The following is a 13,242-nucleotide window of genomic DNA, read 5'->3' as shown; positions in this document are numbered from 1 at the left end:
AATTTAATTTTCCTTGATCTTTCGTTGATTCTTGCTTTGATTGAGATTTTCTTCCCGACAGATACTAGTGTGGGACGCTTGTATGTAATCCAATGTTTGGCATGGGATGGATTTGGGTGGGTTCGGACTGGATTGGGCTGAATTCGAGTCAGGTCCAACTCTGGACCGGATTGAATTGAGGCCATCCCGATCTGTGCGCGTAGGAGAATTTGTCAAAATCATTCTATATATACAATTTGATATCCATAATTGTTTAATCCGTGTTTATTATCATAGTAAATTATACTTCATCTGTTCCATAGTAGTAGAGTCATTTTGTCATTTTGGTACGTTCCATAGTAGTAGAGTCATTTTGTCATTTTGGTATGTTCCATAGTAGTAGAGTCATTTCCCTTTTTAATAAAAGTCAACATTTTTCTTCTCCCTTACTTTTCCCTCTCTCTTACTTTATTCTCTCTATTTTTTCCTCTCTTCTACTTTATTATCTTTTTATTTATTACATTACACACATTTTTCTTAATCTCTGTACCGAAAAGAAATGCATCCACTACTATGGAACAGATGGAGTAATTAGAATGGAACCATGCACAACCATGCATCTAGATGTAAAAGAATGGATGTAATCAAATGAAAATTTTATATATTTTACAAACTCAAAACTATGATCTGTACTGCTAGATTTCAAGATTTGGTATCAACATATGACAAATAACGTTAACAGAAAATGTCAACACAACGTCAATCGGTTGATTATGTGTTTACATTTTCTGTTGATGTTATATGCTATCCGATGACATCAAATCTTGAAATCTAACGATCCAAATCGTAATTTTGAGTTTGTAAGAAAGATAGCAGTTTGTAGACTATCACCTATGTAACAAAATGTCAAGTTCTAAATTTTTCTTAAAAAAATCATTTTGCAGAATTAATGAGTTCGTATTTATGGATAAAGCTAGCATAACACTCAAACGATACTCTTGTTTATTAAATTGATGAACTCTTATTCAAATCAAATTAAACAGTTCGTTAATATAAGATAGAAATGACTAAATCGATATGCTATTAGGGACACCCTTTCCAGTAACACCAGGCCCGGAATATGGCTTTAGAAGCTCATACGGCACCACTCCAGCCCCCGACCTATTCTTCAGCTTCTCATCCACGTTTCTTGCATCAATCATCCCTTCAATCTCCACCAACTTCCCATGGAAACGTTCAAATGCAGCTTTAATCACTTTATCATCTGCCCAACAAGCCTCAACTTGACCACCAATGTACTCTTCATCAGGAGAATGGTTGGATAAAACATCCAAGATCGTCATCACCGTTGTGGCTTCAGCTTGTGATGGGAAACATTCTAGAAGGAATGCCTCGGGCCTTTCCATAAACTTCTTCGTATCCGCTGGGCTCGGTTCTTCTATAGGCATGGGCGAACGAGCAACGGTAGGCCTATTCGGAAAGTATGCTCCATAATCAAACTGGCCAAAGTTCACAGCTGCGTGGTGGCCTGAAGCTATCCATATGATTGTTGTTAGAATTTCGATTAGATCGTCAGGTGCTTTGAGCTTAGGCCACCATGGCTCGTCCTTCTTATCACCGTGCCCTACTGTTCTTATTTCCGTCCACCAGGCCTGAAGCTCGGTGTCCGACTGTATAAGGTCCGGTTCAGGGTAGAAATGTGGAACATAGTCTGTAACCCATTGCTTGATGGCATCCCATATAAGTAAACCGTCGTTTGCATAAGGGTAATCCTCAATTGTCAGCTTCAGGCCATGAGGCGCGGTTGGATCCTCCACGGCCATTCCTCTGACAAATTAGACGACGAATGAAATAAACAACTTTAACACATATAGAAATAGGGAACTTGATTAACTACTATATAAGTCTCATCCGCTACTTCTCCCCTCACCAATTAGTTTTAGACATGGTACTTTATGTAATTCTATCATAGTGTAAAAAATCGCCATTGTGGGCTGAAACTTTAATTGGGCTTCAAATTTGACTAGTTAATACATCTGCCCTTGAAAAATAGAAACTTTTGAAATGACACGAGTTATAATACACAATTAGTAGAGTAAGATACTTAGATGAATTGGTAAAGTTAGTGAGAGAGAAATATGGATAAAGTAAGACAGATGAAGAGAATAAGTAGTGAAAGTAGTGTTAATGGATCGCGAGGTCCATTTCCAAAAATAGAAAGTTTCTATTTGCAAGGGACAAATCAAAATAGATATAGTTTCTATTTTTAAGGGAGGTAGATAGTAGTAGTCACCTGTTAATTAAATCTTTTGGCAATGCTTGCAAGTCAAATTGCCAAAGCTGGTCGTAGGCAGCGGAGCTCAACTCTACGGAGTACTTCCCAGGGGAGAAACACCCCTCAATGATCCCTTTTGCGTTTACGAGTGACTGACGAGCCAATGCATTAATCTCCATTGTGTATCGTAGATGAGGATGTAGCAATCTATGAATCGGATGCATTGCACTTAGTTGTCTGTGTGTTGCAATTATGTAAGGCTCGGTGCAACAGTGAGTTCGTAACCTGAAATTAAACGTAATTCGTCAGTCCCATCTCTCCCTTTACATAAGAGAAAGTGCGAGTGAAACACTACCAATGACTGATCAACTGATGATAACCGGAGTCGTGAGCAAGGACGTGGGTTTTAGCGAGCCTCCACAACCAGATGCCAGTAGGCTCCCAACTTGGGTTAAATGCATGCTTCCATTGGGGCTTGTCGTCCATCTTTGGCCGAGTCAGCTCGATAGCTATGGGCCTTAACGTGCCCGATGGCATCAAGAAGAAGAGCGTCCTCGATCCGTAAAGAGTTCTCCCCTTGAGCTCTCTTACCCTTTTCACAAAAGGCAATAGTAGATCATGGTAATCTAGGACAAAAAGTTTCTTCTGTTTCAATGCCTGCATATGTGTATAAATTAATAAGGCGCAGTCTGGTCGGAAAGATAAATAAACAAAAAATGATAAGAACACACATTTTTTTTAGTAAAGTACTATTACCTCCTCGATTGTACAGAATCCTCTAATATCCATTTCCACGAGTTCCGTGGTGATTGCTGATTCCGGCGGTCCATACACCTCGGGATCAAGTTTACTCTTCAACGGCCATTCCTGTTAGTTAACACATATCACCAACAATATTTGTAAAACCAAAAAAAAACCTTAATGTGTAAAGAGGTGCACACTGTGACCAACTGTATGGCACATGGATTAATGCCGGCTAGAGTTTGTCGAGCGAATTCGGCATCCCTAAACCATGCAAGCCTGTCTCCTGCAGTAAAAAATGGCAATTCATGGTAGGAATTAAACAAAAGAATGCAATGTTCAAGAAATGAAGCCACATACTGTCAACGAACTCGGGAGTCTCAAAGCGCAAGACGCTGTTACCAGTGTCCTCGATTGCTCTGACAAGCCTAGGCACAATGTTGCCGAGGAAGCCAGTGGTGGGAATATCCGGGAGCACGACTCCTTCGTTGAACAAAGTGTCTATAGCCGAAAAGAATGGAAATCCGAGATCCGGGTCGGCCAGTGTAGTCTTGAGCGATGGCACGAGAGCATGAACCACTGAGTAGACAGTTTTCGCATTGAATGTGGCTTGCTTTATTTCGGAAAATGCTTCATCTCGTGGTACGTACATGTCGGAGGACCTTGACTCGGATAATGGATCTGTCGTACGTGTTTACAACAATTTAAATATGGACTACTCCCCCGTCCCAAGGAAGATGACCCCATTTTTGGGCCGCATAGGATTTTATGTAGTTTTGTTTTATGTGTTGAATGAAAAAAATAAAGTAAAGATGAGAGGGTAATTTTAAGTAATAAGTTATCTTGGTTGGACAAATTAAAAAGAAAAGTGAGTCTATCTTTAGTGGGACGGAGAGAGTATTAATTTATATCTGAAATGTGTCACATATATGCATGCATAGATAAGATGGATGACCTTTTTTAGTTCTTGGGCGGCCGGTTCTGCAGCGACGAGGATAGGGATGATCGGGGCCGCCGATGACGGGGCGGGCCGAGTCTTCGTCGTTGTCTGGGTCACCGAGGTCGTTGTAGACGTCGTAATCATAGATCCTATGGGAGGTCTTGCGCTCTCCTTTGCCGTCTCCTCGAAGAATTTGGAGCTCTTTCTCCCTCAATATTTTCACCCCGCTTGGAGTTTGGAATGGCAAGTATGACTACATTTGTTTATGTAAATTAACTCATGCATAGCTCATCATTTATTTCTACGAAATAGTGACACATTTTGTCATTTTAAAACTTCAATAATTTAAAGACTCATTTCCTTTTATTTTATACATTTTGTTGGTAGTAAGACCCTATTACTAAATCATTTCATTCAAATTTCATTAAAAAATTAATACTATAAAAAACGTATAATCATATAAAACTAATACTTTCTCCGTTTTTTAAAAATAGCAACTATTTCCATTTTGGATCGTTCCTTAAAAATAGAAACGTTAGAATCTTTCTATTTTAGGATATGGACCCCACAATCCACTAACTCTACTTTCACTACTTTTTCTCTTCATCTCTCTTACTTTACTCATTTGTCTTTTCCTCTCTCTTACTTTACCAATTCTTCTCACTTATTTTACCAATTGTGCATTAAAACCCGTGTCGTTTCAAATGTTTCTATTTTTTGAATACGGAGGGAGTAGTATTTTTTATTAATTTTTCTTTACAAAGTCAAATAACTTTTAAAAACCTACGCCGAGTCAACGTATTTTTTAATCATGCACGAAGAGATTACAAAATATAATGACTTTTAACATAGATTAAGAAAATGGCTTTTAACATGACTAGTCTTTTATTGGAACTTTCGATTACCTCGTCCTTTAAGTATAATAAACTTTTTGAATGATATGTGGTCTATCATTTTAAAATGAAAAGAGTAATAAGACTATAAGAGTATATAGTAATTGGTTAAACCTAAATAAACTACGCCAAAAGTCAGTAAAAATTTGTATAATGGACCACTAATTTAAAATATTGCATATCATAGACGAAGACAATGGTGAGATTCATACAAATACTTCTTCGTCCGACAATATTATTATTACATTTACATGTGAATATCTGTGATGTCCTATTTATATTTTACATTCAATCATATTTTTAAAAAAATTGTGTCAAGTTAAAGTAGGACACATATTACGCGCAGAGTATTAAAGATGACAATGCGTATAAAGAGTTACTACCTTGTTTGAAAAGAAGACTCTCTTGGTAGGGTTATCGAATTTAGGTTGAACCCAAGAATGACAGTTGATATGGATAGCACCAGAGGGAAGTCCATCCAAAGCAATGCTCTTAACATACATTTCTCGATGGTGTTCGTTTTCAACTAGAACGGCACCCATCTCTCCGAAATCCTCTCTGATTTCAAAAGTGGCCTCGTAGAAGGTCGAATTGTCATCACTCCCAATTTTACGTGCATATGCTTGCACTGTAGGCTTCTCCAATCCAGATTCTTCAATTTACAGTAAAATAAAATCGAATTAACCAATTACATACAGGTCATTAATTTGGCTAAGCAACCTACCAAAATGATGTAAATAAAATGATGTGTAGGGGTAATGTGTTGTTTAACTATTCCAAAATTAGAAAGTCCATACTTTTCAGATATGGACTAATAAGGAAATAATTAATACTATATACTCCCTCTTTCCCGAAAAATAGGAACTTTTAAAACGGCACAAGCTTTAATGCAAAATTGGGAAAGTAAGACATAAATAGAAAGAAAAATGTGTTAGTAGAAAATTGGTCTCACCTGACTATAGAGAAAAAAATTCTTTAAATATAAAGTTTTTATTTTTAAGGAACAGACTAAAAAGAAAAAAATTAATAAAATACTTTCATACTTTTATTATGTATAGAGGGATTGAGCAAAATGTGATAAGAATGAAAATAAAAATAATTGTGCAGTATGTGATAATTAATGGAAATAAAATACTCTCAATGCCTCTAACTTAGTTTTTGATCTATAATCCTTTAGGCATTTTTTTCTTTTTTTCACTCTTTTCCAACTATAGGATATGGTTTTTAATTTTAATTTATTTATTTTATTGTTTATTCACTTCAACTCCATTTCCTTTTGTTTTTTCAACTTTTACCTTAATTGGAAATCTAGTCATTATTTTGTTTGTATATTTTTGAATCGTGTCGTCGCTATTATTATCATTTCGCAAACTCCAAGAAATAGTGGAAGTATACACTTTACGTCGTACGTTTCAACAAAAGATCAAAATCTTATTAACTTATTAGGAATGACGTGCAATTTGATTGCTGGAAGCATGTGCGTGATCCAAGAAGTGAATAATGGAGTGTATAAATTATAATATACTCTCTTAATCAAAATAAAATATATAAAGTTGTAAGTTATACTGGTTTTAATGCGTAATTGGTAAAATAAGAGAGATGAGACAAAATATGGTAGAAGTGGTGTTAGTCGATTGCATATGAGGTCCACATTTAAAATGATGTGTAGGGTTAATACTGGTTTAAAACTTTTCATTTTTAGAAATGGCCTAATTTTGATGAACGACCCAAAATAGTAAAATTTGTCTATTTTACTGGACAGAGAGAGTAATCTATATTGTGTTAGTGGACTTAAATTTACTTTAAATAACTAAAACACTTCACTTTAGTTCATACTTCATTCATTACATACTAGTAGAGTCATTTTTTTTATTTCGGCGTTCCATAGTAGTCGAGTCATAACATTTTTAGTAAAATATAGAAGTAAGTCATTTTTCCACTCTTACTTTTCCATGTCTCTTACATTATTAATTCTACCTTTTCATCTCTCATACTCCATCCGTTCCATAGTAGTGGATGCATTTCTTTTCAACATGCGATTTAAGAAATGTTATGTTAAGTGAGTAAAGTAAATGAAGAAAAAAGTGGGAAATGAAAAAGGTGGAGAGAATAAAGTAAGTGAAAAGAAATGTGTTGACTTTTACTAAAAAAGAAAATGACTCTACTACTATGGAACGTACTAAAATGGCAAAATAACTCCACTACTATGGAACGGAGGGAGTACTTTATTAGTATCTTATTATTTAATACATTACACACAATTTTCTTAATCTCCGTGATGAAAAGAAATGTCTCCACAAATTTTAAAATAAATTGTAATACGAAATTGATAAAGTAAGAGAGAAAAGGAAAAAAGTTAGAGGCAGTAGTATTCGCAATTGATAAAGTAAGAGAGATAAAGAAAAACAATGAAGGCAGTAGTATTAGTAGATTGTAAAGTCCACTTTATAGTGTTTATTTTCCCAAGATAATTGAGTGGTTTTTTTGTCAAATTTTATTTTCTCACCTAATTTACTTTCTCTTTCTCTTTCATACTTTATTCTCTTTCCCACTTCATTCTTTCTTCATTTAATCTATAAATATAATTTTCATAAATTCGTATTTAAAAAGAATGTCTCAACTATCATGGAACGAAGATAATATTAATTCACTTTACTATCATGGGATGGCATATTATGTTTTTAAAACAATTTCATTCACACATATTTAAATATATATTATATACTTTTTTTTCATGACAAATAATTTCATATGTAAGCACCACGAGTTTTAATATGCAGATATAGAAAAAAGAAAATTTAATACTAAGATATATAAGAAAAAGAAGAAAAAGTGATAGTAAAATAATTCCAAAACTAGAAAAGAGACAAAATTTAGTGGACCAAGAGTACTCCATTATTTAACAGTATGTTAAGCCTCTTCAAATAATGGTACTCAAAATAAAAATTCCCTCCATCCTACCAGAATATGCACTCTTTCTTTTTTTAGTTTGTTCCATAATAATATGCACTTTCTTATTTTAGAAACTTTTTTTTTCTCTCTGTTGAGGTATGACTCATTCTCCACTAACACTACTTTAATTACTTTTTCTTTATATCTCTCTCATTTTATCAATTATGCATTAAAATTCGTGTCTATCTAAAATGTATATTCTGTGGGACGGAGGGAGTAAGTGATTATCTTGAGTTATACTTACTAGAATCGAGATCTGCTGCAACGAGCTCGACAAGTATGGTTCTACCGAGCAAGTCGGCTATTTCGTCGAGCCCCCGGCTCAAGCCGAGGTGGGTGAGGGCAGCGCCCACCGTCTCGATCACTGTAATGACCGCCTTAACGGAAACCGAATTCTGACTGGAGGTAAACAAGCTGGCTTTCACGCCGTGGGAGGAGTGGCGTAGCCGTAGCTTCCGTTGTTTAGATTGGCGGTGAATTTGAAAAGAAGTTGCAATATTTTTTCCATCACCAGAGACAAAATAGTTGTATGAAGGAATTAGGGTTTGAGCAGTTATGCATTGAGGAGACTTGTGGAAGAAGAAGTTATGGCTCAGCATTTTTTTACAAGGAAAAATAGTGGTGTTCGTTTGTGTGATTATGGGTGATTGGAGATGGACTTCTTCACCCTTTATATGGTTGAATTCAGAAAATAATAAACCTTGATACCAAGATAAGAAAAAACAGTATTATCTGTTTTTCTGTAGTCCTATTTCTGTAGTCCTATGTACGACAGACACTACAATAAAAAAATCGGATAATGATACTTTTTAATGCTATTAAGAATGCTAACTTGTGCGTCTAACTATATCACAAACGCTTCATATCATAAAAGAACAAAAGATTAAGATAATTTGTCCTCAACTTACAAACGATAATAATTGCGTCTCAATTTTTGTCTCCCTAAAAGACACATCTTACTATGTTTTTGTTAGTGAGACTATATAGTGCCACATTTGGATTCTGTGATTAGTTTTCCCACCTCAACAAATTTGTATCTCATGTGCTAGAAATGCTCGTTAAGCCCACACAAGTAAACCACGTGAAACTTTCATTTACTATTAGTGCTAAATAGTAAAAGTGTGGTAAATTTTAAAGTGTGGTAAATTTTAAAAATATAAACCTTTCGTCAACGCATATTATATTATTTTGGGACGTTCACATTTAATTTTTCCCACTTTTGTTAGTGAAACCAACACTCTATTAATTCATTATATTTACATTTAATGGAATATATAAAATGAGAGCACACATTTCACTAACTTTTCTTATCTAATAAAATCGAATCAAAATATGTTTTTATTCACGTATGAATGAAGTAATTAAATAAATAAAAAGACTATTGCCTAGTGATTATTTTTTAAGGATAAATACCAAAAATCTAGCGGTTTCATAAATGTCCCTACATTTAATTAATAACATATCCATGTCTGTCGATTCAATAATTTAATAATTTAATATTGTGTTCAGCCTATCCGTTTCGGTAGCTGAGATATGATGTGGCCCAACGAAAGATATTGGATATTGCAATTTCATTTTTTAAAACTTGACTACAATCCAAACCTGATTAAAACACAAAATAAATTATTCCTTCCATAACATAGAATTACGCTAATTAAGGATGACACGAAAAATAAAAAAGGGAAGTTAGAGTCAATGGTATAGTTATATTTTTCTCTTTAATAGAGAAACAAAAAGAGACGTTCAGAATTTTAGAAGCGTACTGTTGGAATTGTGTTGGGTTAAAAGATTTTGATCAATAATAAATGTGTGAGATATTTAATTTTATAAAATTAAATGCAATAGTGTTGATATATATATTTATAGTAGATGACCATAGTATATTCATTTTCTGAAATTTAAATCCTAATTAATAAAAAATAATATATTAAAGTTGGTCACAATATGATAAATTAAAGTTATACCGTTATAACTTATTAAAGTTGAGATACAGTGATTTAACAGAAGAAAATTTCGATTAAATATGGCCAACTAGCCATGTCTACAAGGCCTTCTAGTGATCTCAAACTGAAATCATTAAAATATTTATAATATTCCATTTTTTTCTCTTATTTTTTTCTTTATATTTCTATCTTACATTTTCTTTAAAGTATATATTATGCAATTTTGTACAAGCTTTCTCCTTAAGTTTTAAAATTTTATGAATTTAAAATAATTAAAACTTTAAAAAGTAAATAATTAAAATTAAAATTAAAACTGTAAAATCAATTAGTATAGTACTATATTTAAATTTATTTCATGTTATAATAAATTAAACAAGGTTTCTAATATTTAATTAAATGAGTAAATATTAAATCGGTTGCTTTAAAATAAAAGTATTAAATAGATGAGCTAATAATATGCGACTATTTTTTTATATATAGAGGTTGGTCGTAACATTCAAAAATTAAGAATTTATAAAAGTTAATAGTATTTTCGAAAGTGAAAAATTTAATATAAAATTATGAAATTCTTAAACTCGAAACCATTATTTCAATTAATATTAATTGATCATGTATCAAAATTTGTTGCATACATATTACTCTTTCCTTCCCAAAAAAAATAAAAATATTTGGGACGACACAGAATTAATGCAGGATTGAAAGTAAGAGATATGAGGAGAAGAATAGTTAAAAGTAGTGTTAGTGGATAGTGAGACCCACATATTATTCATGTTTAATGGTGGAACCCAATGGTATATGTTGTAAATAAATTGATGTATATTGATAATGAGTTTGTTGTACTTCACATAAATGGAAATGAGATATTTTTATGGAACAGACGAAAAAGGAAAGCGTCATTATATTTATGGGAAGAGGGTAGTATAACACATTTAGCTATACATGTGAAGAAAAAGAAAAACTGTGAACTATACATCTTTAAAATATTAAATAGTCGAGTGAAGATCATGTGATTATTGTTTGATAGAGGTTCAATTACAACTTCCAAAATATTAAGAATTTGAAGAAATTAAAGTTTAGGATAGTGAATAATAAAAAAAACAAAATTATGAAAATTTTAAATTAAAACCGTAAACTCAATTTCACTATGAGTAAATACTTTATAGATAAATATAGAAATATGAATTATATATTGTTAAATATTAAATATATTCGACTATAACGTTGCAAAGATTAAGAATATAAAGAACCAAAATTTGGTAAAATGAATAAAATAATAATTATAAATTCTCAAAATCAAAACCACAAACTCAATTAGTATTTAGATATAACAAATTTTAATTTGTTACATGTTATAGTGATTTGAACTAAAATTTCTGTAATATTTTATAAAAATAGAAAATATTAATTATATATCATTAAATTATTATATAGATGACTTGAGAACATGTGATTATTATTTTAATCAAGGTTCAACTATAATGTACAAAAATTTAAGAATTTAAAAAATTATATATTTTGGAAATTTAATAATAATTTTTTTTATGAAATTCATAAAATCTAACTGTAATCGCAATTAGTATTCTTGTATCATATATCAAGTTTCAATTTGTTGCATATTATAGTGAATTGAGCTGCTAACTATAACATTGGGTATAATATTGACCGTGTAGCTTTAAAATACATTAAGAACATGTGATTATTATTTCTTGTTCGAGGTTTGATGGTAACTTTCTAGAATTTAAAATTCTATAGTAATTTATATTTTGGAAAGTAATGAATTAACGAAATTCTTAAAATCAAATCCTTAAAATCAATTAATATTAATATGTCATATATCAACATTTAATTTATTGTTTGCTATAGCAAATTGAGATGAGAACTCTAATATTTTATACTTCATCATTCCCAAAGAATATGCACTTGAGTTCGGCACAAGTTTTTATGTAAAATTGGTAAAGTAAAAGAGATGTAGAGAGAAAAAGTAATTAAGTATTGTTATTGGAGAATGTGTCTCACTTCATTATAGAGAAAAGAGTTTCCAAAATTAAAAAATTGCATATTCTTGTGGGATGGACTAAAAAGAAAATAATGCATATTCTTGTGGAACGAAGGGAGTATATCTATAAAAAAAAATCAAAATACTCCCTACAATCCTGCATAACCCATTCTTAAAAATATGAATTTATGATGGGTTGTATAGCTCAATGCGTAATTGATAAAGGGCAAAACTGTCTATGAAGTCATGAACTTTTGAAAAGTTTAGTTTTACCATGAACTTTAAATGTTGCATACAAAGTCATAAACTTTACCGGACTGTGTAAATTTCCTATCCGACTCGTCTGATAGATTTTCAGCACAAACTTATCCTACGTGGCACGCCGGAGGTGTGGCTTGTCTGGATTAGGTTGAGAAACTTCGCCACCTCAGAAAATGATGTGAAATCGCGTAGCCGTAGTCATGAACATGAGAGTGAAATCACGTCGACGTAGCCAAATTTTAATTTAATTTAACACACATAAAACAACGTCATTTTATTAAATCGTTGTCGTTTTATGTAATGCCTACGATTTGCCAAGTCACACCTCTGGCGTGGAACGTAGGATAAGTTTGTGCCAAAAATCTATTGGGTCAGGTCGAGTGGGAAATTTACACAGTCCGATAATGTTCATGACTTTGTTTGCAACATTTAAAGTTCACGGGAAAAACTGAACTTTTTTTAAAGTTCATGTCTTTAAAGGCAATTTGCCCCTGATAAAACAAGAGAAAGATATAAAAAAAGTGATTGAAATATTATTAGTGGACAATGGATCTCATCTTATTAGAAAGAAATTTACTAAATTATGAAGTTCATATTTTTTAAAGATGAAGTAAAAACTTTTAATTTTACAAAGAAAATAGAAAATATTAATTATATAACTTAAATAATTAAACATGAGTTAAGAACAGTGATTTATTTATTTTGATTGAATTTTGACCGTAACGTTTTCAAAATTAAGAATCAGGAAATTATAAGTTGAGCAAAATAATTTGTCAAAAATTGATCAGATTCGTATTGCAATTTACATTTCAAAAAAAAAACAATGCAAAGAGAATTTATAAAATGCATATTGTAATTTGTATATAATAAAAATTATGTAAATGACTTTTTTTATTATTGTGAAAAAATCGGAATTGAGTAAATCCATAGAGACAGAGTTGTAAATGGAGAATCATAGTTGGAATTAGATGCTGGTGGCGCATTTTACAAATCTCATGAACCTTAACTAAAATCAATAAACAGGTTTGTATATAGAGGGTACAAAAGTATAAATCTAAAATATAAATTTCATAAAAAATAAAATTTAATTTATAATTTCTACTTAATTCCTATTATGGTTAATGCCGTCAAAAAATCATATTCCTTTTTTTAACATGGTCCAGTTGATATGAAAACAAGCACGAGGGATCAGTTGAGGTGGATATGTTTTGTCTAGGGTTAATTACTACTGAGTGAACTATAATAATAATAATGAGGCACCA

General features: G+C 32.0%; 1 protein-coding gene across 2 annotated transcripts; it reads right to left on the bottom strand.

Moving 5' to 3' along the window:
- Positions 1-958: 958 nt before the first annotated feature.
- On the bottom strand, positions 959-8,448 carry LOC121761723 (linoleate 13S-lipoxygenase 2-1, chloroplastic-like). Of its 2 annotated transcripts, none has more exons than XM_042157350.1 (9): positions 8,025-8,448; positions 5,212-5,480; positions 3,951-4,188; positions 3,356-3,676; positions 3,196-3,281; positions 3,011-3,121; positions 2,610-2,911; positions 2,273-2,539; positions 959-1,806 (listed from the first exon to the last, which is right to left on the bottom strand). In XM_042157350.1, exons 1-9 carry the CDS (start codon positions 8,377-8,379, stop codon positions 1,047-1,049), a joined length of 2,709 nt encoding a protein of 902 aa, XP_042013284.1. In that variant the 5' UTR covers positions 8,380-8,448; the 3' UTR covers positions 959-1,046. The 2 variants fall into 2 exon arrangements, with proteins under 2 accessions (XP_042013284.1, XP_042013286.1); XM_042157352.1 differs by having other exon boundaries at positions 3,202-3,281.
- Between the last annotated feature and the right edge of the window lie 4,794 nt (positions 8,449-13,242).

Source organism: Salvia splendens, chromosome 13 (genome assembly GCF_004379255.2).
Source record: "Salvia splendens isolate huo1 chromosome 13, SspV2, whole genome shotgun sequence".
Taxonomy (NCBI): domain Eukaryota; kingdom Viridiplantae; phylum Streptophyta; class Magnoliopsida; order Lamiales; family Lamiaceae; genus Salvia; species Salvia splendens.
This window is presented reverse-complemented; position numbering and strand designations above follow the sequence as displayed.

Coding starts and splice junctions, on each gene's coding strand:
- LOC121761723 (XM_042157350.1), bottom strand. CDS start 8,379: ATGCTGAGCCATAACTTCTTCTTCCACAAGTCTCCTCAATGCATAACT. Junction 3,122..3,195: donor GTGCCATACAGTTGGTCACA/GTGTGCACCTCT, acceptor GTTAACTAACAG/GAATGGCCGTTGAAGAGTAA. Junction 2,912..3,010: donor GATTCTGTACAATCGAGGAG/GTAATAGTACTT, acceptor ACACATATGCAG/GCATTGAAACAGAAGAAACT.